General features: G+C 38.3%; 1 protein-coding gene across 1 annotated transcript in view; it reads right to left on the reverse strand.

Annotated features, from left to right (window-relative positions):
* CSMD1 (CUB and Sushi multiple domains 1) overlaps window positions 1–27,435 on the reverse strand; it is a 1,554,536-nt gene that overhangs the window by 309,643 nt on the left and 1,217,458 nt on the right. The window contains exons 23-24 of the mRNA XM_058524846.1: window positions 22,991–23,160; window positions 18,861–19,017 (exon numbers count right to left, since the gene is read on the reverse strand). Coding sequence (XP_058380829.1) covers window positions 18,861–19,017; window positions 22,991–23,160 — 327 coding nt within the window. The remainder of the gene's footprint in view (window positions 1–18,860; window positions 19,018–22,990; window positions 23,161–27,435) is intronic.

Here is a 27,435-nt window from a genome sequence, read left to right on the forward strand (position 1 = left end):
CTGATTAAATATTGTGGATTCTTCAAAATTGAGCCATAGGACTTTGCTGTCCTGAAAAATCTCTATGGCCAAATACGAAGTTAAGAAGAACTGACAACCCTTTACGATACGTTCCTATATAATTTGATATAATTACATTAAAACAGGGTAGAAATTAAAACTAGATTGAACACAGATTTTGATAGCTTGAGAAAATAAATATCAATACAAAGCCAATATCTAGACAAAGTGGCAAGTAAAAGACTTCTAAGTTGTATCTATCACAAATACCATAATTGAAATATATCTCAATTATACTGTAATACAATGGCACACTTTTTAAACACCAAGACACATTTTCTACAATGATTTTTTTAAAGAAACTTGAGTATTCCTACCACATCGAATTATATAATTATTTTTAATGGTAGAAAAATTTTCAGATTTTTTTTTTTTTTTTGCCATATTGCATAAGAAAAACTAGATCCATTAAATGAAAATGGTGGGGAAAATGGGAGGAGGGAAATTAGGAACACAACAATGAGTTATTTTTAAAATATCATTTATTAGCAGTATAGGTTTCTCAGCATATAATTTTAATTTCTATCTTCTAAAACTCAATGATTTTTTTTTGCATTTATTTGTTTTTATATGGGAATATCCAGAATGACAATATATTAAAATTTTATTTTATTTTATTTTATTTTTACTTTAATAGAGAAATATAGGCTATGACTAATTTATTCTTTTTACCCATGGATCTCAGTGCCTATTATTTTCTTAGGAACTAAATGAATGGACTGGGCGCTGACTTCAGATGTGTATTTCCACAAAGATGGTCATGAATGTGATGCAGTGGGAAGTCATCTTACAGAACACACACTCTGTGCCGTGAATGCACGGGGTGGCTTTGTCTGTGCTATCTCCTTTAATCCTGAAAATAATCTTAGAAAATAGATAATTAGGATCCTAAGCAAGACAGACTGGAGAGTTTTGTCACAGTCTAAATAAATGGTGGCAGCCAGAGAATGTCAGGCTCCTTTTAGGAGCATGCAAGCCAAGCAGCTTAATACACACAGAATGTTCAGGCTTTGGTTCAAGGAGTCAGAAGGCAAACTGTGAACAAGCCAAGGCTAGAGGAAGCGAGGAAGTGAGCTGAATGAGAAACAGGCCTTGAAAGGAGATGATTCCTGGTACAGAGTGAGTTCCCTTTGAAGTGGCCCCTCTCCCTCCCACAATGTGATCTTGAGAGGGACTTCTTCCTCTGGACTCCTTCAGCCACTCTTACTGGGAACAGCAATATGGCAACTGATGAAGATACATTCTGACAAACTATACAAGAGATAGTACTGTGTGTCTCCTCATATGCTAAGGAAGATTCACTTGATTTTGCCAAAAAAATGTAATAAGTAATGAATGAAAGTCATTTTGAAAAATCCCATGGGGGACTCAATTCTTCTTTGCTCATAAAATAACTGTTACATGTTCTTTTCCCCAGAAAGGTTTTCCACCTTGGAGGAAGAAACATGTCAAGTTTACCCACAACCCAATAGACCTCACACTAATCCTCAAGAGGTTATCCCAGCTGCACCAGTGACAGAGTTTGAGTCTCTGAGCCCTGCGCTTCCTCTCTTCAGTTTGTGTTTCTACTCCTGACCAAAAAAGAAAAAAAAACAACTTCAGAAGAAAGGCAAAGGAGCTCACACTGGACAATGTCTAAAGACCTGAGAGGAAGAATCAGAAAGATTGACAAATGAAAGAGTCTCACTAAGAGAGAGGCTGAGAACATCGTCATCAGATGGCCAGGGGGCCCAGAATACTTCTGAAATAATGTACTGGACTAACCCATCTTCAAATTCACTTCTCTTTGCCTGGCCCCTCTTTAGTTTCCAATGTCAAATATGAATGGTAATGCTTCTTTCTTCCTGCCCCCATACTGTACAAGTTTTAAAAAGAAAAAGTAAAAGATTTATGAAAATACACTGAGCTCTTCATAAGTGAACTCTGTATAAATATAAGGGATTACCAACAATACTTGGATTTATTGCTGCTGTTATTATTCATATGTTGTTACTTTTATTATTCTACACCAAATAAATACAAAGAAATTGTCACACCATATGCCAGAATGCACCAACACAAGCAATGCAGTGAGGTCATCAATTCCTAGAAAGTGACAGCTGCCACCAGGCCACCGCTGGCATATCACAGCACTAGGAGGTAAGAATACCGTTCCTCGTTTTCCATATCTCATTCTTTCAAAGAATTTCCTCATGAGTGACTACCATCCATCAGCCTAATTGTGACTCGTAAGTGCCAGCCCATCTTTACTCGGCTTGCCTCCGAGACATTCATAATGCAAGCCACCTGACTTCAGAACTACCGTGCAATCCCAAGTGGCTGCACTGAGACATAATGCTTGCTCACTGGGAACTCTACACATGTGGTCTGACATTTCCTATGTGCTAAACATCATGAAGAGTTCAGCAGCAATACCCAAAGGCAGAACAAAGCAAAATATGTAGCCAAACAATTCCGTGAACAAAACCAAGGCCATGAATTCACTCTCTTCCAAAATGGCACCACTGTTGTATCTCCCAACTCCTCTCAAAGGCGCCCAGGCTCCCAACATCTTGAGATGATCCTTGACTCCCTTCTTTCTATTGTTCCCATGAAACCACTCACCAACATCTTACAAAACCTCCCTTACACACTCTCTCAAAAGCCCCCATTCCTTTTCTGACTTTCAGTTGCTTAGTCCTCATCCACCTCACCTATGCTGAGACTGCTACCCTTGACTACTGAGAGATGTCCCGGCAGGATGACCTACCAGAACCAAGCGAAGGCTCACTCTTGTCACAATCCTGTCCCCACTCCTGCCGCCCGTATCCAGGCTAACTGCTTGATTGTGCGTCAGTATTGCTCATATCCTCCAAATAGCGCCCGTTCCATTAGGCGCTATCCAATAGTCCAGCCCATTCTGGCCGAGGCTTCCCCAGCCATTCTCCCTGAGTGCTCCCTGACTTTCTGATGAATCTCACCCTAGAACATGTAATGACTGGTGTGATGCGTGTTTTTTATTCTTTCATGTTTTCCCATGCGTATAGTTATGACTCCATCTATAAACTCACCTCCCTGAAGACATGAGCAGGATAGTGAATACTCTGTTTATTGTATCACCTAAGTAAGTTGGGCAGTTAAAATAGAAACAGTGAAATATATTATGTTACTATGTCTCATTGGTGCTTATTTTAATTTCAGTTTGTTAATAAGAGCCTTTGATTCAAATAAACTGTTAAGCTTCTAATGATTCCCGTGTTATTAAAATCATGAAAATAAATGAGTACTTATCAAATTCTACTACTTTCTGATTTTTACAAAATTTGGGAGGATTTAAAAATAGTATTCAATCAGAAATACGCAGTTAGTAAAATTTCAGAAGGGATTCAACAATAGTATTTAACAAATCTAGAATGGAAGCTACATGGTTTCATATTTCTCCATAAACTAATTTTCCAAAAAGAGGGAATCCCATTGGCTATCATTACATATCTATGTGAAAATATTTAACAACATATGTATATAATAAAATGGATATTCCATAGATTATTTTCCATGAAATTATTATTAGTATATGAAATTCAATACAGAAATCTTTAGCGTTAGGAATAAAAAATAGTGTTATTTGAGTCACAGTGAATTTAGTTTGATGATGATAAATTAACTGACATCAAATCTTTCAAGCAGTTTTTGGTAGACAGAAATAAGAATAACAGAGTCTGAGCAGAAGCAGAAAATTTTCCTTCACTTCCTTTTTTTTCTTTTTGTGAGGAAGACCAGCCCTGAGCTAACATCCATGCCAATCCTCCTCTTTTTTGGCTGAGGAAGACCGGCCCTGAGCTAACAACTATTACCAATCCTCCTCCCTTTCCTTCTCCAAAGCCCCAGAAGATAGTTGCATGTCATGTCATAGTTGCATATCCTTCTAGTTGCTGTATGTGGGACACTGCCTCAGCGTGACCGGAGAAGTGGTGCGTCAGTGCGCGCCCGAGATCCGAACCCCAGCCGCCAGGAGTCGAGCGCGCACTTAACCGCCAAGCCACAGGCCGGCCCCTAAACATTCAAATTAATAAAGAAATAAAATACATGAATGAGTAGTTTCTTAGCATTTCTTTCAATTTATTGTATTGTGCAAGAGGACAGTTAAGTAATTTCTTCTTCCATACAGGCCCATTTCACACAGGTCTTATTTCATACTGAAGTGCATGACAACCTCTGCAAGTTTCTAGAAGAGACAGTCATTCCATGTGGATATAGGCTACTTTTGGAATTTTATTATTTTGGTTCCTCAACTGATGTGTACTGACCAAGAGGTATAATGCATCAGGGTCCAGCAAACTATCCAAAGCTGCAGAGAATCCTCTGGACAACTGACCTCCAGGTATGGTTGCATCAGAGTCAGACTTCACGACCATGGAGCCTGCAGGCAACAGGGCCAAGTTATCCATCCACCTGCAGACTACACCTACCACCTCCTAACCCAAAACCTGGAACTCTACCATGGTGGCATTTTTCCTGGTCAGTCTACTTGCCATTTGACAAAGGCAATATATTTCTGATTAACTTAATGACAAAGGTCTGTCTTAGGAAATGCTAAGATTCCCTCCTAAGTCCCCTTAACTGTTTTATTGATAGAGCTTGACAGCATTGAAATCTCCCTCATCAGTTAGAACTCAACTCTCAGAATCATAGTTCATTCCTTTCTTCATCTCATTTACAATCCAATTCATCACTGAGTCCTGTAAATTAAGAGGTTTTTTAAAATCTGTCATTTATATTTTTACCTCTATTACCTTGTTCTTATTGTCATTATTTCAGAATTAGATTATACAACATCCAATGAGCAAATTCTAACTTCATTCTCATCTACAATCTATGCTACATATAGGAGCAAGATAAAAAACCTAACATCAGTACCAAGTGATGTCAAAACCCCAATATCCAAAAAGAAAATCTTCCTCTCTTCCACTAGAAATCTACCCCTCCTCACTTTCCCAAGTCCAGAAACGGTGGCGTTGCCCTCTCCTCCTCTTGCACTCCACACCCAGGCCCTCACTTACCCAACTGTTCATGGAATAAAAAGGTAAATCATCAGAAAATTTGAAATCATCAGAAAATTTTTACATCCTTTCAACCATTAAAATATCCTTTGATTTTTTCCAATTTCACAGAATTTCAGAACTAAAAGTATCCAAAAACAACTACATATTTACAGAAGAAAAATGTGGTCTGTGATATGACAGACAAACAGCTGGCTGGTGACAGAGCTCGGACACGTACTCCAGGTGTTCAGAGACTGAGGAAGGCCGACTTCCGTCCCCTCACATTTCACTATTGAGTTAAAATACTCGACAGCGAGTGTTCCTTCTCGGCGTTTGCTGTTGAATGGTGTTAAATGTAACACTCCAGAGTCTTTGCAAATCTCAAGCTGAATATTCCCAACGGTCGTAATATTTTTTTCAAATCCCTCTGTCTAATTGCTTAGTGTTGGAATTTAACAGATGTAATTATCTTCATACCAGTGTTTTCTGAAATGTTTACTTTGTTAAAAAAAAAACAAAACTCATTTGATGATGCTGTAGAGACTTGAATAACTTTCAAATGTCAAAATTCATAGAGTGGAGAAAAATAATAACTTTGAATCTGAATAGATTTTATGCCTTTTTATTTTTAAAGCATCGTTAAGAATGCTATAATTCATGCAAGAAATATGAACATCAGAAATGAAATGACCTGTGATCCATTATCCAGCATTTCCTGTCTGACAAGGCATATAAGGTCTCTGTGATTCTTATCTTCCCATGAATGACCCTTTGTAAAAACAACGTATCTATGACTTTGACTAATACAATAATTGTTGCTTTTTATTTCCCCTAAGAAACAATGGAAAAAAATTCTGTCATCACTCTTCCCATAAAATGTTAGATTTTATAGCATTTGGTGATATCACCTGCCAGACTTCACTTTATCTCATACTCCAGTCATATGCTTTTAGCTTAATCCTCATATAAATTATTTATGTCACCCTTGTCTAGGTCCTTTTGTCTTTCTCAAAGTACTGGTGGCCAACAATATATTTAATTCTGAAAGTTGAAAATAAATAGCAGTGTGTATCGACTATCAAAATGTCACAAAATATAAAGAATAATTAATTTCAAAATAAAAAAATAATTCACAAAACTAAACCTCATGGAAATTATGCACAACTCTGTAGAAGCTAATTGTAGAGTGACCTGCACACAATGACTTCTACGGGATTTGGAGGACAGTGATGTGGGTCAGCAGGATGACCTAAAATCCTAGCTATGCAATTCTCATACTGCCACAGAAGTAAAGCATGTCACGGTTTCATTGGAATTTTTTAAAACACTGTGAACTCATATTTTAGTCTTTGTGATGCTATACACATCAGTAAGGGTGCAAGATGATAAAACATGCCATTAGAAGGAGAGAGACCTGGATTACACACCCGTCTCTACTGCTCATTTGCTTTTGACACTGAGTAAATCAATTAAGCATCACCTCTTGTCACTTTCCTTTCTTAAAATGGTTATAATAATACTTTGCCCTTTCCTCCCTCTGAGAACTGGATGGAGATTTATGTCCTGTTTCTAAGACAGCCTCACCTTGGGGCAGCCTGAGATAGGATGTGCTTCAGTTTCAGAGAACACCCATTCCACAAGACTTTTTCCAAGTCTCCTTTCTTAAAAAAGTTACCAGGTTTGGCCTAAGTATTTTCTTAATGATGTTTTACAATAATTAAGCATGTATTTTGGTGTTTATCCAAAAGCGTACACATAAAAACAAAACTTTCTAATGCAAACCACGAATTGTAGGCTCGGATTGGGGACTGGGGACTGGTTTTTTATCTGGCATTCCCAGAGATGTGCTCGAGTTTCCTCTTTATAAAAGGTTCATCTTGTTTTACAATAAATACAGAGTTCTTTCGAGGGACTTTCCAGCTTCCTGCCTCTGTCACATCTGAATTCCCTGGCGTGCCTTTTCCATTGTGGTATTTCCACTGAAAGTCATTCTACTTTGAAGAATGTGTTATATACAACATGATTCTATAGGCTTTACTTTATTGTAGAAGCAGAGTAAAAATACAATTTGCAGAATTCTTACAAGAAGGGATAAGCTTATAAAAAATGTATGGCTATGTCACGATGTATTGATAGGAGAGGTTTTCAACAACACAATCGCATAGCGTACGCTCACGTGCCTGTCGCTTCATTGACATTACAGCTTTCTCTCTTTATAATACCGTCCTTTTGGTAGCACAATAAATTCTGAGTACAAAATTTAATTTTTCGCTTAATAGACACATCCTTTCTAAATATCAGTTTGAAGCCTATTAGAAATTAGTTTTTTTTTTCCTCACAGCTGAGAGAAACCACGTTGTACTTGATAAGAATTCATGGGAGAATTGTTTCGATGGTAACCCCCAAACTGAAAGGAATGTAACTTAGAAACAATCAAGTTAGCAGTACACAACTCATTTTTCTGGGAATAGACCTAAATAGATGAGCGCAAAACAGATAGCTTTTAGATAAGAACAAAAAGCAACTGTGTCAGATTTAAATGTTTAGAGGTATTTTATTAATTTTTCTTTTAACCAAATTGTAAAACAAGTAAATTTTGTGGTTTTGACCCCTAGTTCCAGGTCCTCTTTTCTCTGTGCCTCTGCCTTTGTCCCCTCTATGAGCCAGGCATCCTTCTGTTGTTCTTCTATGGAAATTAACCTGGCCCCAGACCCATTAACTGGGTCACCTTAGCTCAGGAGATTACTAATATCTTAACTAGTTCTAGCTCCGATGCATCTTCTCTCCATAATTGGGTACTCCAGAGCCAATTCAGATCCCAGTTTCTAGAAATTACCCTCATCTTATATAGGAGATATATCTGTCCACTTCCTGAGACTCCAAATGAAGTCATCCTTGATGCTAGTTTAGGCCTATCATTGTGACTCAAAGCCAAAATTCAAGCCACTTAATTTCCTTCAACCTGGGTCCCCTCCCTGGACCCCACTTCAATTAAATTGATCTCTTTCTTCTGTGTCTGAGTCTCTGATTTGATAGTCTGCCTGTGACCTAAGTTCCAATAAACATAGGCTCTGGGTTGTCAACAACGTTTTACCAGGACCTCCCCAAATTGTCCACCGCAGGGGCTGGATCTGTCACTGGACCTTGCCTAGCTTTCTGTTGACATACGTTGCTTGACACACTTCTGCTTCATCCTCTGAAGATCTTACACGCGGAATCGCTGTTAGGAGTCGTCCACCTACTGGAGTTTCTGGGCCCTCATATTGGACACCCAATGCCAAATACTTGCCCAGAATACCTTACGGAATTCTATCTGTCCCTTCAAATACCATGTGCCAACTGTTACGTGATTCTTCCCCCTACCACTTGTAGCAAAATCCATTGCTGTCTTTTTCGGCCCACAGCAAGGATCAGTTTAGACCCACGTCTCTCCAGTCGACATATCCTGGCATAGTGAGCCAGGTGTCTGAGGGTCCCGAAAACATACTATCATATTCACAGTCATATTAGAGCTGAGTAATGCTACGCGCCAAAACATCTACATGGGATGAAGTTTACATGAAATCAACAAGACAGCAATGAAAACTAAAGATAAAACTTCGGCATATCTAATCCAGGTTATCAATAAAGAATGTGAAAAAACCCCAACAACTTGAATTAAACTGTAGACTTAGATGTATATGGCATCTTTTGAATAAAAGTTATCAAACTTTAGAAATATCCATAAAGAGTTTTAAGATCATTATATTACTTTTTCAAAATAAAATAGCTGATATCTTATTTATTATAGCTTGCTTGGGCTCATAATTTGCCTGCATTTCACGGCATAGGCAAGAGAGATGAGAAGGAACATAAAATCTGGCAAAAACTGGGGCTGAAAAAAAATTCACCTAAATATAGAGGCCACTTCTGTTGGCATGGGGGTGGAAGATTATGGAGTTGAGGGAGAAACAAAATGTCAGTGTTCAAGAGGGCATTAAAATGGGCTTTTTTTCCCAGGCGATTATCAATAATAGAGGAAGTTTGACTAAGTAGGAAGTCCTTGATGGCAAAAATGAACTCTGTGAGAGAGACTTCAAGCAAGCACCATGAGTGACGCAGGACAAGCAGAACATTTACAGCAGGCTCGGGCATCACTCAGTTGCAGGGTGACAAGATCCAGCCCTGCAGGAGAAGGAAATGAGCCGGAGAGTGGCCAGGGCCCCGCCAAGTGGGCTGGGCGTTGGAGAAGCACTCTACTGCAGCGGGAATCATATATGATACACATGGAAACTGATGCAGAGCGCTGTCATGCACAGAATTTAGGAGAGGGTTTGGGGGTGCACATGGTGTGCAGGTGCATAAGAGGGTGGAGGAAAGACAGGGTATTACTCTCTCTGCGGGACCACTGGATAATGGTCATGTGGGAGCAAAAGTAATTCAAGAACTCTGCCAAAAAATGACTTCCTTAAAAGGTCATTTCTAAGATTCAACACTGGTAACAACTTCCTTCAACCGTCTTGTTTTACGTTAGAATAAGACTTGCTCAGTGCGTCTTCCCTCTGGCCTGAGAGAAGGAAATGTATGTCCTGAGGACTTGCTTGAGGCTCATCACCCACCTTCAAGGCGAGGCACTCACTTTCAGAGAGTCTGTCCATGAGAGGTCTCAATTAGGGTAGGGAATTACGGAGCAGGGACCCTGAAAGATGGACCAAAGCCACAGGTGCCTGTTTTGGAAAGATCTGGGTACTGAAAAAACAGAAACTGTGTCTATGACAACACAGAGAGTGACTCTGTAAGGTGTTTTATCTGCAGACAAGAGATGCATAACTATGAACTGAAACATTCCCTGAAAATGTAAAAGTACACCTAAACAATCAAATCGTATGTTTCCTTTTCTTAAAAGTCTATTTTATGTCTGCAACTGTGTGTGTGTATGTCTGTGCATGTATACGCACACACTAACTTCATTTTTAAAAATGGAATTATCTGAAAGGGAATTAAGATAACAACATTCCTAAATAAGATAATGTGAGGGACAGACTCTAATGTGACCCCAGTGACCCCCACCTCCTGGTGTTGATACCTCATATCATCTTTCCCTCCTTGAGGGTGACTTACTTCTTGGCCATGGAATAAGCAGAGGTGAGAGAACGGTGTGGCTGTAATGAAGGTGCCAAATCAGAAGATGTTCAGTTGGTCTAAATGGAGATGATGCTGGGTGAGCCTGACTTCATCAGAGGGAAGCTCTCAAAGGAAGGACTGGGCACTCCATGTGGGAGGGGCTCTCTGCTGGCCTTGAAGGAGCAAGCAGCGGGGATGGGAACTGCCCCGGGAACCCCAGGAGCTGTGGGCCTCAGTCCTGCCACCACGAGGAGCTGAGTTCCTACAGCATCGTGAGCCTGAAAGCGGACCTCAGGCTTCAGCAGAGACCGTGGTCCCCACCAACACCTTGATTATGTCCCCAAGACACCCCAGGAGGACCCAGCTGGGCCACGCCCGGACTCCCGACCCACAGAAACCATGAGTATTGAATGTGTGCTGTTCTTGGATGTTAAGTTTGTGGAAATTTGTTACATGGCAATAGAAAACAAATACACAAAATAACTACCTATTATTTTAAAGCAACTTTATAAAATTACCAACTAGTTAACTATGGAAAAAACAATTGTTACTATTCACATTTTTCCCAGCAGTTTTCTCTGCTGAATTGATGGCCTTTTTTTTTTTTGGCAAGGAAGATCTGCCCTGAGCTAACATCTGTTGCCAACCTTCCTCTTTTTTCACTTGAGGAAGATTGTCCCTGAGCTAACATCTGTGCCAATCTTCCTCTATATTGTACGTGTGTCACCACCACAGCATGGCTGACAAGTGGTGTAGGTCCACGCCTGGGATCTGAACACACAAATCAGGGCCCCGGAAGCGGAGCATGCAGAACTTGAACCACTATGCCTCAGGGCAGGCCCCCTGGATTAATGGCTATTTAAGAACAAATTCTTGCTCCATAAACCTTTACTTATAAATTACACCTTGAAACTCTATCACATAAGGAGACACCAAAGCAGAGAATGTGATGAATGCTATTCTTTGAATAATATGGCCGATTTTACTTTAATAAAGCAACGCTTACACACGTTACAACCAAGATTGTTTGGAAAATCTGTGAATGTCTTTATTATTTATAAAATTAGATTCTAGAAATTGTACTTGAGAACTGCCACTTACCTTGTATAGAATTTCCAAAATCTAGTTGTCAAAAAAAGAAAGGACTCAGTTATAAAATGAACACATCATTGTGCACTTAAATCCCATTCATAGCTAAGGAGGTAATGGTATCAGAAGAATTCCTATGAGAAATAGGCTGATCTCGCTACACACGCACAGAAGTAATTGTGGGAGGTGACAGAGGTGTTAACTAACCTTATTGTGGTGATCGGTTTGCAATATATACGTGTACCAGATTATCTCATTGTACATCTTAAATTTACACAACGCTACATATCAATTATGTCTCAATACAGCTGGACAAAAATAAATAGGCACAGTGACTCCTGACATAACAGGGTGGAGAAAAGTGGGAGGGGGGAAGCCAAAGAAAATTACATCAACCTCTTCAGAATGTCAACCAATCCTATAAAGAATTAGCTCTTGTTATCAATCCAGGATTTCAAGGACTTCACATTATAGCTTCTGACTTCTCCTATTCTTTTGTTGTCACCTTCAGTTTGTCTTAGGTAATCGATTGCTCACGGTGAGTGTGTATACTTCATGCCTGCAATATTTCTGACTCGTTTTCAAGCTGGAAGGTGACAATGCTTGGTATTTCATTATTGGCCTTGAGAGTATATTCACACTGGAGTTGTTCTCTCATTTATAAGAGTGTGTTTAATGTTGCTGTCATTTTAATTCTATCAGCGTATTAATAAAATCACGATGACAGCTGAGTAAGCCCCTGGCTCTGGGCTCTAATTTTCTCTTCCACGGAATACGTTGTAATTTGTTCAGAATCTGTCATCAATCCCAAAACACCCCACCTCCGCCTCTTAGACTTCAGCAAACAAAATGAGTAAGGGGCTACAATCAGAGATGCTGCGAATGGACGGGCCATTTTGTAGAAATGGGCAACCAGCTATGGGCCCATTCTTTTGTTTCAGATCACAGGTGGGGGGACCTCGAGGTTTCTCTCTAGGGTTCTTAAGCAAATAATTCAGGGTGGAAGGGCAGGGGGGTGAAATTTTAGGGGCCTGAAGAACAGAAATTAAGCAGCCATGAAAGATTTGGCCATGGGGCAGGATGGGAAGACCCGTGAATGTCCCTATTTCTCTATCTCCAAATTAAACACCGTCATCCTCAAATTGTGTAGACTCGGAGGCTGGGCCTGTCTCCCAGTTCTAGGCTTTGTGGTTTATTCATTCTCAGTGGTATCCAGTGCAGTTGGGTAGAAGGTGCTCTGAAGGCACTGACTTTCCAGAGTAAGGACTTTTTTTTCCCCTTTTTAAAATAATTGGTTCAAAGGGGCCATATGGAGTGGCAGTAGCTCTGTCCTGCAGATCTGGCTGTTCACCTCCAGCCTCTTACCATTTCTTTGAAATGGCTTTCGTACTCACCTGGCCTTCCTTGTCTATTCCCTTAAGCTTCTTTTTCTTCAACCTCTTAGAGATGTGTCTGACTGTGGGTACTCACTCTATGGTCTCTACTCTAAGAGTCTGAAACAAAAAAATGAGGCTTGAAACAGCCAGGGGGATGGCCCGCCCCAGGAAAGCTAGTAGGCTGCAACTCACAAGGGAGGCTTTATAGGATCAGATGCTGGTTCTGTCAGCGTACCCCAAATACATTCATCACATGGAGGGCTCATGCAACTTAAATATAATGCCAGAATATCCGATTCTTAATTTAAAATAATGAATGGAGTCAGTCCATGTACTAGAATCCCTACGTCAACACAAGTAAATCACTCTCTTTCTATTGGGAGAGCCACACTGACACCACAATCACAACGAGAATATTGCCTGGTAACCATGGAATCAGAGCAAGTGAAGTTAATTAAATAAAGCCAATAAACTTAAAGGGAAGTCAGTCTAATTAATTCACCCCCACGATAACACTGGTTTTCCCAGTGGGATTGGATTTCAGCATCTACTTGCTTAGTTTCTTTGCCAGATACATCTTGGGTGGTCCCTGAAAAGCTTTCATTTTTAAGGTCTCTCTATCTGTTCTTCCCTGACTACTGACTACCCCACACCACCCTCCCAAGACATTCCTTCTTTTTTATTTTTATAAGGTATATATCATACTCATTCTGACTATTCCATTTAAGAGTAACAGTGACTAAGTATTTCTGCTCTGTCCCATTATATGTTATTGTAAAAGTCAGCAAGTAGACTTTCTCCTTTATTCTCAAGTCACTTGTGGGTGGCTGATGGCACAGAAACAACCATTTGGAATCACTGTAATCACCTAAGAACTGGCATTTATACTATTGTCCGTTTACCATTCTTTAAATCCCAGACTTCCATGTCATTTCATTCCTCAAATACTATTAATGACTCTGCCTTAACGTTAACCGACACTGCTGTCTAGCTTTTAAAGTCTTCCATAATCAGGCTGCCACAGCTAATTTTGTTTTCCTTTTCTCCTCATTGTGCGTCCCCCATTCGATTCAGGCTTTCATATTCATCAGCTCATGAGCTCAAAGATCATATTCGACTTTCCACATCTTTATTCAGGTCTGTCTCCTTCCATGCAAATTCTAGGTCAACTTGGTTAACTATCATTTATTAAGTGGCTATGTAGGTGATACAAAGTTGATCAAGTTAGGATTCCTCCTCTTGAGAACTTCATATCTTATTGGTGAAAACAGAAGATATAGAGACAAATGTAAGGAGTTTTGAGGACAGAGAAGAAGGAGCAGGCAATTCTGCTTCAGAAAGTTGGACAGCAGGGCAGCCTTCATATAGGAATTGGCAGTTGGATTTAATCTTGAGGAATAAGGCAAAGGGCATCTAGAAGCAAGGAAAGAAAATTCTAGAGGCATCTATGATTATTCTAGCTTTCAATGATCTCTCATTGAAATTGAAAAATTTTCCTCTGGAAAATGTTATTTGCTACAATTATATATATGTAATTCTAAATCTTAGGGTACGAGACACGCATATTACCATCAAGGAGCTTTAGTTTATTTGGGGGTAAAGAACAAATTCATGTGAAGATGAAATATATTAGGGGTCAAATATAACACTATATGAAGGGTCAGATTCAACAAAAGATGATCTGTGCTAAGGGTCACACATATCAGTCAATGTGAATTAGGGCCATGAACTGACTCCTACAACCCCACTTACAGATCCATCCCATAGTTGAGAATATCTTATAGAGTCACAGTTCTATTGATTAATGTTCCACAAGTGCTAAATTTGACTATCCTAAGCCATTTATTTGCAGACAGGAACCATGGCTTTTGCCTTCTCTGTTTCAACACAGTGCTAAACATTCAGAACATAGGTAATACACCCACGATCACTGATTAATCAAAAAGAGGATCCACCGAGACAGCCCAGAGATGCCTGTCTAAACGACACTTCTTTTACTATACCCCCAGGTAGCAAGAATTTTTTTGTTGAATTGTGACCAAGTGTTTGTTTGTTTCCCCCTATTTAAACAACTAAGAGTGTAAAATCCAGGAAGCTTGTTTCATTTCCAAATTCTCCCATACATCCTGTGGTAAACTGTTTCTGAATGACAATTCTGGGAACATTCTTGTGGAACTCTAAAAAAGTCAACATATTTTAAAAGAATTCTGAATTCAATATAGGATTTTTTTTTTAATTTTCACAACTCCTTTTCTGCAAAAATATTTGCTGAAATACTTAGAAAACATAGTAATCCATTGTCTATATGATTTTTCCTGATATTTGAAGAGCTTTACAATCACTGGGAGAAAGCAAAACAGAAATGTTTAAGTTAAACAAGGTAAAACTCTTATTGTGATGAGACAGCTCTGTGGAATCTTAGTGCCCCATGGAATACAGCTTGAATAACAATGATCCCACCTAAGCTTTCTATATTACAGATGAGACATCTGGGCAAGGTGCAGAGGGGAATAAGAAAATGAACACCTGTTGCCCCTGATCTCAAAGAGCTTATGGGTTATGCTTTCTTTTAACATAATTATAGAATCAGAAGACTATCATCTGTTAGGAAAATAGACACATCTGTAATAAAAAGCAGTGTTTTGTCATGGCGGTAAACTTTTTCAGTTGTATGTTGCCCTTAACTACTACTTAGAAACCAGTTGTTGCTTAATAAATGCCATCTAATATATCTATTCCAACTTGTGTCAAAGATGCCTGGCTTTTCTTCCTTGCCGATGCCTTTATATATATAAATATCAGTCAATATACGTGGTTCTCGTCAAAGTGGGATCATCTAAAATATCTGAAAATAAGTTCATCTACAGTTCCAGGCTTCACTTAGAACACCTGGATTTGGGTCTGGGCTGCACCACTCCTGGAGGTGAAAGCTTCAGCAAAGCACTTAAAGATTTGGAGACTCGTTCCTAACTTATGAAGAAGAGAAATAGCAGCTGTTTACTAAGACCCAGAACTGCCAAGATGGTAAAATTAGAAGGTATGTGAGAGTAATCTGTAAATATTAAAGGATACAAGAATATTGTTTGTAAATTTCAAAAATTCATTCATTTAAAAAATTTTAGGGTGCGTATTAAGCTATATATTTCCTCTCTGTTGACATTTTCTTACCCACTCGTGTGTAAGTTAATTACAGATCCAAAACATTTAAATAAGAATGTTTCCTTAAATAATGCAATTAACCAGTGAAAGGCAATTACAAAAGTCCTTTGAAAACAGTTAGTTGAAAGTGTCTTGACATAGTCTTTCACTTAGGTAATTTTCTCAAAACATTTTATAAGCATTCATTATTTCCAAACCACCTTTCAGGTATGAATGTTTGATTCAGGTGATCAAATACATTGTGGGACCTTGGAATTTCTTAAACTTAATTAGTTAGTGTTTAAACCTCAGAATTTAATGTGGAGTTAATAATATTTTGATTATATAGCTATCAGTGCCATCAATTCTGTATTACAAATATCTTTTCCCATCTGGCAGTGTGTTTCAGCTCTAGGATAATCTTGCAAACAAGACTTGTACCCGGGGAGTGACTGCATTTTGGGAGATAGAGTCAAAGAGGGAAAACAGGCAGAAAAGATAATTACTCCTGTCGGATTGACGATACTAAGAGCTAAATACCAATCATCGCCAATATTCCTTTCTCCTATTTTTAGAAAATTTGTGTTTCCATGTAAAAATTAATGTCCATATAATTGGAAAGTGCTCTTAAATAGACCTACAGATTTGAGCTTTCTCAAAGTTACTCAGAGAAATGGGAGGGGCAGTAAATGTCCCAAAGAGATGCTGAACACCATGGAGAAACATGGAGATACCACAGCCCTGCGGTATCTAATCGGGGCTGAGGACAGCACACTGAACAACTCTTCTTGATGGGGTAAGGATGAGGAAGCCTACAACCACTAATTTCAATCCAGTAACACGGTTTTAGAGCATATGGGCCTTCTTCTACTGCTATTTGGACAATAAAGAGAAAGTCTAATTTCTGGAAACTGTTCAGTAACCCCTTCCTCGATGATAAATCTGGAAACATAGGCATGAATTCGCGTCTGAATATCTTTTGCACAAGCGTGAGAATATAGGAACAGGTGTTCACAGATCAAGACTTACTCTAGTTGGAAATGGTTGGAGGGAAACAGGCAGCAGTTACTAAGGTTGGGACAGGAATGAGAAATAAAATAGGAGCTCAGCATGATAAGTTTTCTATGATGCAGCTGTGGGAGAGACAATGCTGAGCTTTGTAACCCCCAGACTTCGGGCAGCATTAACGATGAGGCATAGAGATGCACATGGGAGAGAGGGAAGCATGAGGCCAGTGTTCCTCCTCTTTGCTGACAAACCACAGTAGGAGGCAAGATTTGTCAGATAAGCTAAAGCAACAAGAGAAGTGGAGGAACAGCCCAGCTGCGCAGGAACTCTCCCTTAGTTATAATAATCTCAGAAAGTTACCAAAAGCATTTTCAAACAATTTTCCTTCTCAAGTATCCATATTCCTCTGAGACTCTAAGACTAGCACAAGATCTAGGAAGTGGGGATTAATACACATCCAAGTAACAAAACAAAAAACGATGAACATTCTGGTAGAGAATCCAAAGTAGAAGAACAGAGATCACAACAGATTTTTATCTGCAAGCTAAGCAAAATGGTTTTACAAGAACCTTTTAAAACTTGTTTGAGAGTGAAAATCTGAAAAGTGGAATTCTAATAAAGAAATATTACAATTACAAATTAATTTTATAATGTCAATTGCTACCAATTTATTTTCCATACAATATAATTAATAGGCTTTCTATCTACCAAGACTTTTAAATGGTTATTTTCTTGAAAGTGAAAATTTTCTTATGATGTCAGCTACTCTAATTTTATTTTAGCCCAAAGTCTTACAATTCTTCAACTGTAATTTCACCAACAAAGAAAGATTTGAAGCAATTAATCTTCCTTTTAGGCACCTGGATTAGCTCTGTGTCTGGGATAATTATCATCTTTTCCAGGCCTTCATTTGTTCATCTGTCAAGCAAAGGAATCAATCTTGACGATCACTAACATACTTTCATGCTCAAACATTCAAGATTGTTAATTTCCTATGTCATGGTATTTGGTGCCATAAAGATTTTTAATCATCAGATTGGTGAAAGATTAAACTGTTTTGTATATTTTCAGCATTTTAATTAATTGATTACTTAATTTTAATGGTTTTCCACACCAAATGGCTACAGTTTTTACTTCACTTGCATGGAACTAAAAATGTTGAAAATGACAGTTATTATATTGCAAACTTCTTTTTTTGAAAGCACAATTCTTCTCCTCCTTTATTTTTTATCCTCCTTTGTCTTCTTCATATTCATCTTAAAAAAAAAATTTTCCACTTTCCATATTGATTTATATTAATCGGGGAGCACTATAGAACACTACTGAAAACTGAACTACAGACCAAATCCTGGCTCCACCAGCTCATACACCTGGTAGCTTGGACAAATATTCAAATTACTTGTGCTTAGTTTTCTCATTAGGAAATTAGTGGTGATAAGAAAGAGCTTACTACACAGAGTTGTTTTACATATATATATATGTGCTATATATATTATATTATATACATATATATACACACATACATAATAGTACATGTGTATATATACATATGTGTGTATATATGTATGATTATATACATATTACACACATGTACTATACATTTTATAAAGTATAGAATCTAATATATTTACAGACAGATACATAGATATAACAGAAAAGTATTGATGTGTGGTAGTCATTCAAAGACTATTACTACTAATTACATCAAGCATTCATGCTAAATCTTTCATATATATGTCTATCAATTTTTGTCAATGTGCACACAATATCACAATCAATAGTTTTAAGCCCAGAAGCTCTTAAATCACATGATATTCTCTTTTTGGGTACAGTTATTTTATTATGAAAATATTAATATTCCTAAACAGATAAATTTCAAACTTGCTTCTGTTAATGGATCTGAATTTACTGCCTGGTCAACAGTGTGCAGAATTAAGTAGAAAAACACAGTAAGGAAGCTAGGAAAAAAAAATCTATATTTAAAATTTAACGTATCAGTTAAGTAACAGAAGTATCCTAAGAAAATAAGAAATGAAATGAAATGATTAAGTCAGATGCTACTTACTAGTGTAGGTGAGCTGGAAACCTTGGTCGGTGTCAGATCCATTGGTGTTGAACTCCAGCCACAGGTGATTCGAAGTGCTGTTTAGGATGATCCCCATTAGTTCGTTTTTCGTGAAGGCCCCCAGTGGGCGTGATGAACTATCTTTTCCATCGTACACCTAAAGAGAATTCACGGCATGAGTTCCCCTATCGTTTCGTTGTGTTTTTATGATAGCAATTTTAACAAGAAATTCAAATCTTTGAAGACGTGATTTTTTACAGTGCTTTAAAAAATTACACAGTTTATAGAAAGCTAAATGGATGACGGTGCTAAACCATCTTTTTCCTTTAAGTGCTATCTTTACCATTAATGGTAAAGATAAAAAGATTCCATTTGTGTTCAGATCATTTTACATTCATCACTTTGAGAACTCTGAGTGTATTGAAAATTAAATAAACATTTCTTTGCATTTCCAGGTTCCGTTATCTACCTTTTTTCTCTTTCTCATAATCTACTTATAAAAGTTGAAAGGATGTATAATATTTCAGTCACAAACGTCTTCTCTGAACTACCCTATAAGTAATAGGATGACCCATTCTCCTCTGTCCGAACGTATTAGCAGACAAGACAATGTGCTGAAATCTTGTCACATTTTGTAGTCTTTGAGCCTGAGGTGACTTGAGTCCTTTATTAGTTGTAATAAAAGAATCCCATCATGTAATTATATCAGAGAGATGTGTCTTCTTGCTCTAAAATACTTTGCATTTGACTTTGTCTTCCTAGGTGGTTGTAAAGTCTGAGTGGATACAGTAAGTATTTGGAAGGCAAAGTTGACAGAGCTTGGTTTTGAGCAGACGTTAGGATCAGGGGCAAGGGAGAGGGAGTGTTTAGTGATAACTTCCCGAGTTTCACTGAGGTAGACCACACCGGGAGCGGGTGGGTGGCAACCACATTCCCTGAGTGGGGACTGTGTCAAACTGCTTTAGGGCATGGGCACTGTGGGATATCCCACAGAATACTTTTCTGCTCGTGCCAGAATCAACAATATTCACATTCTGGTAGAATTCAGTCTTGAGGCCCCCTTGCACCCACAGTAGAGTGTTGAGAATAGAATGCTTAGTGGGAATGGTTAATCCGTTTGCCTCTGAACCATTGCAATGGTTCATAGCAAGGAAGCATTGGTATGGATAAGCAATTTTTGGAAGAGACAATAAAAAGTTTATATTAATAACATCCATATCTTAATTAAATAAAGGTTATCAAAGTCCTCAGTGGCCTCCTCCAATATCTGCTTATTTCTCCCACTTCTCTTCCTTCTCTCACAGATTAATTCTTACTTTTCTTCTCTCATCTCTCTTCTAATAAATATATAATCCGTATATGCTGCTCGACAGACTTATACACAAATACACATACACCGAAAAGGAGAAAACACATTAAGAAAAAGTAATTTTATGGATCATTATTTTATTTCATTTCAGTTACATAAGCATATGCTTGAGCAGTAGAATCAAATACCATATAACTCCTCACTAGAAGCTAGAAACAGGCTATTGTTGAAAAATCACTGTTTGGCTTAACATGTGAATTCATTAGACATAATGAGGCTTCTGTAACCCAAATTAGAAAGAATTTTAAGTCCAGAGGAATCAAAAGAAAATATGCAGGCCTCCCCAGAAAGGTCTCGGGTCACTTCAAATACCATGTGATTCTCTGTAATTCATAGAAGTCTATGAAGATGAGGGGCATTAAAACAAGAAAGCAGACCGTTAAGTTCACTCTTAAAGTTCCTAAAGTTCATCAACACTCAACTCCACTGGTCCTGGCTTCCTTATAAGGAGTTGACTGAGGACATCACAGAGATGGAGCAGATCCTAGGACAGCCTCTAGTTCACAGCGACCTCATGGCTACAATCACTAAAGAGGAACCATGGAAATACTGAATGATAAGCTTCTCCAGAACAGTACTTCTGTCTTATTTATCTTCATCACCAGCAATTAGCACTGTGCCTGAGAGTAAACATCTCCAACTGAAGAAGTAACTGGCCAATGTGGCGCATTATTTTGTCAGCTCTCTCAAGTTGAAAATCTGGATTCAAGTTTTGTATTTATCACAAATGACAACCCAGATAGTGTTGGAAGTCAGAAGACTTGATTTTCAATTCCAGCTCAATTAGTCACAAGCTATTTTTGTTCAGCATAACAACACCTAGTTACATTTCCTCGTCTATAAGCAGCTAGAATCAACATGACTGAATCTTCCTTTCGGTTATTAGAAAAAGGTTCCTGGAGTCATATGTTAATACAAGGCTGTAACTATTTGCACTACAAACCCTCCTCAGCGCTTGGCATTTAATCATTGCCATATGCTCCAAGTGGAATAGCCAAGTGAGCAGATGATCACAGATTAGAAAACATCACACAGAATCCTGGAGTGACAAGGCTGAAAACACTGGGGGAACCTCTCCCCAATTTACAGGAGCCATCCGGAAGCTCTCTGTTTCCAAAATTAACTTGGATTTCCATTTTATAGTCCTTGAATGACATTTTCATTAGAGCTATATTTCTCTTACATGACTTTCCCATGTGAAGCAAGGAAACGTCATGTCTGTGTACGCAGGAGTGAGTGTATATAAAACTTCGGTCTTTATTATTGGATTATACTATGTATGAAGGAGTGATGTGAGTAGCATTTGTGCTCAAAAATTAAGATAATTCCACTTGAAATATTTTTAACACTGAGATATTTATTAGCATATTGAAGAAAATATATGCCTGCAAAAAAGTTAGGCATTTCAGATGATTGACAGCTCTTCTGCAATTGAATGTGGTAAGCGAGACCTGTTTTTGGCTTTTTGTTACAATCAACACGTTTAAGCTGCACACAAACAAAAATGAACATAATTTGCTTCCTTCCATTCCAGTACTATTTACCAGTATATATTTTATGCAGTATCTCTCATCACTCACCTGTACCAAAAGTTTGCCTTAAAAACACTGACTTCTAAATTTGAGGTTATCAAAGAATTCAGAGAATGGTTACTTATGATGTAACTTTAAATTTTTTTAGATCAGTGAGAAGGTACTAGTTTCCTGCCTGAAAATCACTTCTTAATTACAGTGCTTCGGACTGGCAGCACGAGCTTTCGAAAGACTATTGCAATGAAAGAACAACTAGAATAAAACCACGCTTCTGAATTATGACATTGAAACATAGTCAAGCGTGGATGTAGGAGGAAGGAAGCCCTTGAGTCTGTGAGCATCTCTTGACTTGTGCACATAACATCTAATGAGGTCAAGCGGACCCCTCCAGGGACCCCACTTTAACCATCGTATAAATGGATGACAAACAGGGAGGTTACTAACGTTCCCTTTTGAGCTGGCTCTTTGCATATTCTCTTGATGCTCACACCTAAAATGAGTGGAATCTACTGAGTTTGAGATGTACCATCGTGCGCGTCCACATAGACATGATACAATTGAAAACCTCAGAACACTAGAAAGGGAATCAGAAGAGAGATGTGTCCCTCTCTTGCTACAAATCAGCTGTGAGACCTGGACAAATGGCTTATTTCTCATTGGAACAAGAAGGTAGATGGACTGGATGATGCCTAGCATTAATCTGTGTTGCTCAAAGCCTTTCTCTTTCAATGCCTTAAGGCTCTGTCTCCTGCCCACTCCCTGGTCCCTAGACCCTGGAAGGTCCTCAGTTTCCTAAAATAGTTACAGGAGAGGTGAGGACTATATTGGAAGCCTTAGGAATTTTGTGGCATTTCCAGTTGGAGCTGGGGTTTTATAACTCAAGGTGAGATCTGGGTGCCCCTGGAATCTGTTTCTCCTGCCTTTTTTTCCTGGAGTCCATCTAGAATGTTGGCAGCGTGCTGGCTCCTGAATCCCACCCAGAGCATTTCCCTGAGGCTCTAAAAAATGTTAGATCCAGGATTACAGACTTAGATATTTCAAAGTCCAGATATACTCCACTAAGTGACACTACATTCCACTTTCTCAAACCAATTGGATAAATTGGAAAAATCTGTGTATCTATAAAGATACATTAATACATGTATATATCTATGTATATAAATGGATAGGTATTATATTTATTTCTTGAGAAGGAAAGATGGAGTCATAATAAAGAAGATTCTTTTTACCTTTAGAATGTCTCCTTCAGACAGCTGGAAGCTCCGTGCCCTGAGATGGATCCCTTTGCCAGCTTCTGTTTCTATTTTATAGATACACTCATGGTTATTATCATAATTTGACGGGAAATTTGGAGACAGTAATGTTCCTTCATTTCCTTTGACACTTGCTCCACATTCAGCTAAAATAAATAGGACATTAAAAAAAGAAAGAGGATTCAAAAATGGAATTACTGATTTTAAAAGATAAAACTCTCAAATCATGACAGCCCTCTCTTCTTTCAATGTATGTCTGTAACTAACATCATTTTTACAGATTATTGACAGTTTTTACTGTTTGACCAACTGGACAGGAAAGATCCTCCCATTCATCCCAGTTTCAAGATTTCTTATTTTTTTTAACAGAATGCCTCTTACTCCATGGAAGCAGGATGCGATCCCACAGAAAGATCTAGAATAGAATCGATATGTCCCGAGCACTCTGGCTGTATCTTTGGGCAGTGGCATCCCTCGCGTGCCTCTTTTCTGCCTCATGAAACATCCCTGCCAATTCCAAGGTGCTGACTCTACTGTTGCGTCAGTGCAATTTTCCTATGCGTGTATTTTGTGGCATCAACCCGGGTGCGTTTAAATGGGAAGCTAATGATGGATCAAATCACTGAGTGACGGGCTACTACATTACAGCCCTGGGCTCGTCCACTTTATGTCTTGAGATGGAGAGTATTCGGTGGAAGTAAATGTTACCTTCCTTTCCCCTTCTCCTGACAAAAGGAGAGGGTAATTCACTTCCAGATCCAAATTTGCATAAAACAATCTTTAATCAAGGTAAAAAAGTGAAAACAAACACAGCTCTCCACTTTCTGTCAACTCAGAGAAAGTCACTTTGCTTCTCAGCGTCTGCTTCCTCACCTATGAACGTGAACGGCTCAGGTGAAGAATGCCTTCAGCTCTAACGTTCTCTAACTCCACAATGATCATAAAATAATAAAGGTGTTTTGTGTGTGTGTGTGTGTGTGTGACAAGAGAGCTCCATAGGATTCTGCATCAATTGGCCACACTGTGTGCAAAGCACAGTGATTTTTAAAAATTCAACAAAATAAGTCTGAGTTTGAAGAATAATGATCCAGTTGGAAATGGAAAATCAGTTAAATGCATATATATAATAAGAGGTGAGAGGGAGAGATAGAAGGAATTCATAGTGTTTAATTTTAGAGTGGGTTGCTTAAGGTATTATATAACTTTGGCAAATACCTCTGTGTGCCCATTCTCATAATTTTGATTCTCTCTAACATCTCTGTCTTTCTCCGACAATTGATGAAATCAGCTACAACCACCAGCCATGATTTCCTAGCCTGCTTGCAGAAGGAAATGGCTAGAGATTTCTGATCGGCTCATATTGATGTGTACACTTGGATCTCAATAATGTCCCTATGTAGAAGGGTTGGGGAGAAAAACATATGAAAACTTGGGTTCACCTATCCCTTACCCTCTTTTAAGTAAAGACATAAAGGCTGACTCTCTGGGGAATGGGGAGAAAGTGTTGAGAGAGAAGCACAGGGAATTGGTGACTCAACAAAATGACAATGGGAGTTTATGACTTTTTTTAAAACTATAGATATAGTTATATAAACTATAGATATAGTTATATTATTATATTTATATATGTTTAAAATTATAATAATCTTTTAAAAATTATTTAAAAAAAAGAGAAAATTTATGGAGAAAAAGGCAAGTGATGCCTCTCTTATGCTGGATGCTGATGCATCTCTTATCCCTGCTCAGGCCTTGGTGGTCCTTGAATAGTGTAGCGGTCCTCCCATGTTAGCAATCTCATAATCCTCAGGCAATCTGAGATTGAAGAAATACAGCTTTATATCTTAAATTCAACGAGCATTTTAGGTAAATATTTTCCTTGAGAAATGGTTATAATTCATGAGACTGGTTGCCTATTCTTTGACTCTTTTTCTTTTCTGAAGAAACAGGATGTTTTTAACATAAAAGCCAAAATAAACCGAAAGAACATGAAAACGCCAAAGGAGCGTGTTCCCCTTTGGCTGCTCTGTGGATGGAAGAGTGAGGAGTTCAAACTTGTTAAAGATATGGGACTTCAAGAGAATAAAAAAGTATCATTGAATTCCGATGATAAGAACATGGAACCTAGTCCCAAATAGGAGAAATTTTTATTTAAAATTGAATTTTACAGTGATCTCTAAAGAAAACCGTTCAAAAATTAAGTGTAGGTCCTTTTATCCCTTACTTTACAAGTTTGAAAAAAGGTCTTGCAATTGAAGATGTAAAAAAATACCGATACAGCAGCAAATAGATTATTTTTAGTCTGAGGAAAACTTTGGAAGAAATATTATGCTATGGTATAAGAAGCAGGTGTGTGTACTTTGGTTTACTATACATTTGAATATCTCACGTCCACACGCATTGTGTACATTAGGTGTCCGCTGTGAAGCACAGGCAGGCTGGGGTCAAGCCTCCTTAGAGGTGGGCAGGAGATGAAGGGGATAATGAGGGTCCTGGCCCTCCCTCTGGTCACCATCTGGTCATTAGGGGAGGCTGTGGTCTTCTTTCTTGACTGAATGCCGTCAAGAAGATGGAGGGAAAGGGGTAATTAATTGAACACAGTGCTGAGTCCACATATTTTGAACCCAAAGTGTGGGATGAGAGCATTGTCACTAGGAAATTGCCTAGAAGAAGTCCCAGTGTGTCTTGGCGAGTGCATCCCATGAGGAAAGCAGCGCTAGGAGAACCATCTGGTCAGTTTCCTCCATGAGCCCCACCCGAGGTCTCCATGAAGGAAGCGCTTCCCCTCCCCGAGGGCAGGGAAACTGTGTCATCTCTGTCTGCCATCTGCATCTGGGGCCAGCAACCTCTGTTCTCTTCTTCTCCACACGGTTGGAATTCCTCTCTTTGCTCTTCACACCATTATGCTTCTATTCTTTTCTTCTCCTTGATAGACTTGCCACATAGAGAATCTTCCAGCCTCAGTAAGGAGTATCATTTCTTAAAGGTAGATTTAATCTATCTTGATAAGGCTGGTGCGGAAGCTTTGCTAACGGTATTATGTGTTACATACTTTTATCTGTTCTTTGCATGCATTAACTCGTTTACTCCTCAGGGTAACCTTATCCGATAGGTTAATAAACCCCATTTTACAGACGAGGAAACTGAAGCTTAGAATAGGTTAAAACTCAAGTGCTTTTCCCAAGGTCACACGACTAGTATAGATTATTTATTGATTTAATATAAACTCTCAGTGTTTAGGAACAGAATTGTTCCCCTTTTTATATCCTAGTTGATGAATATGCTTTATAACTCATAACATTATTCATAATTAATAATGTAACTAACATACTGAGATTTTTTAGTATAAGAGAGTATCCTTTTAAGGACTTTTATTCAAAATAGGTCACCAATTAACTGGAGATAATATTTGTTTTTACATTAGCATTTAGGACATTAACCATATAATTTATTTCTCATAATACAACAAAAAAGTAAGACTAGAGAGAAGACTTTAGCATTTGGATGCATAGGAAGAAAAAAATATATCAAACCTAAATCTTTATATATCTTTTTATTAGGATTGGCTTCTCGGATTATTTTTTTAAAGCAGATATACAGTAAGTGGTGCTAACTAAGTGCAAGTCTGCCCTCTATAGAAATAATGAGCGTGGGAAATTAGCGGGCCAGCTGTACGTGGTAACCCTCTGTCGACAGGCCCTGTTGTTGCTTTAACCTGTGGAGAAAAGGGGAGAAGCAATTGGGCACCTCACTCCTACATCCCACTTCATCCTCATCCCTCCAAAATGATCTCTACGGGTAGCAGAGCAACTATTTCTCACAACCCGAGATGCAAGTCAAGTTTCTAAGTAAATATGCAATAATAACTCATTTATTCAATACACATCTATAAGTGAACTAAACATACGTGACCAACGTATTTAAATGTGGAAGGACAGGATTTCATTATTCTAGAGTAGTACGGTGCAGCGTTTAAAAGAGTCTTTCATATGAATTTTTCTCCGAGAGTGCGAAATTGCTTGTAGAGTATGCAAACTTGGTATATTAATTTAAAAAAAATCTACTTTAGTACAGTGTTTTATTTAATGTTTCTACTTTCTATGCATTATTACTATTTTATTTATATTTGCATTGCTTTATATTCTTCAAAGACTTTCATGCAGATTATCAGGGAGTTACATGTTTTTCTCTTAGAATCATGGTTTTCACGTCTTGGCTCGATTTTAAGCAGGGATCTGTGTTTGAGTTGACACTATTCCAATGAACGTGTGCGGTTGCTGTCGCTGTTGTTTCCTGAGTTTATGTCAAGATCAACAAGAAAATATGACATTTTAAAGGTTGAACATGATTACTCATTTTATCTTGAGGGCTATGGTCCATTATTCAACTTGGTAAGTGGCAGGGTTGGCAACATCAAAGATATG

This window comes from Diceros bicornis, chromosome 29 (assembly GCF_020826845.1).
Source record: "Diceros bicornis minor isolate mBicDic1 chromosome 29, mDicBic1.mat.cur, whole genome shotgun sequence".
NCBI lineage: Eukaryota > Metazoa > Chordata > Mammalia > Perissodactyla > Rhinocerotidae > Diceros > Diceros bicornis.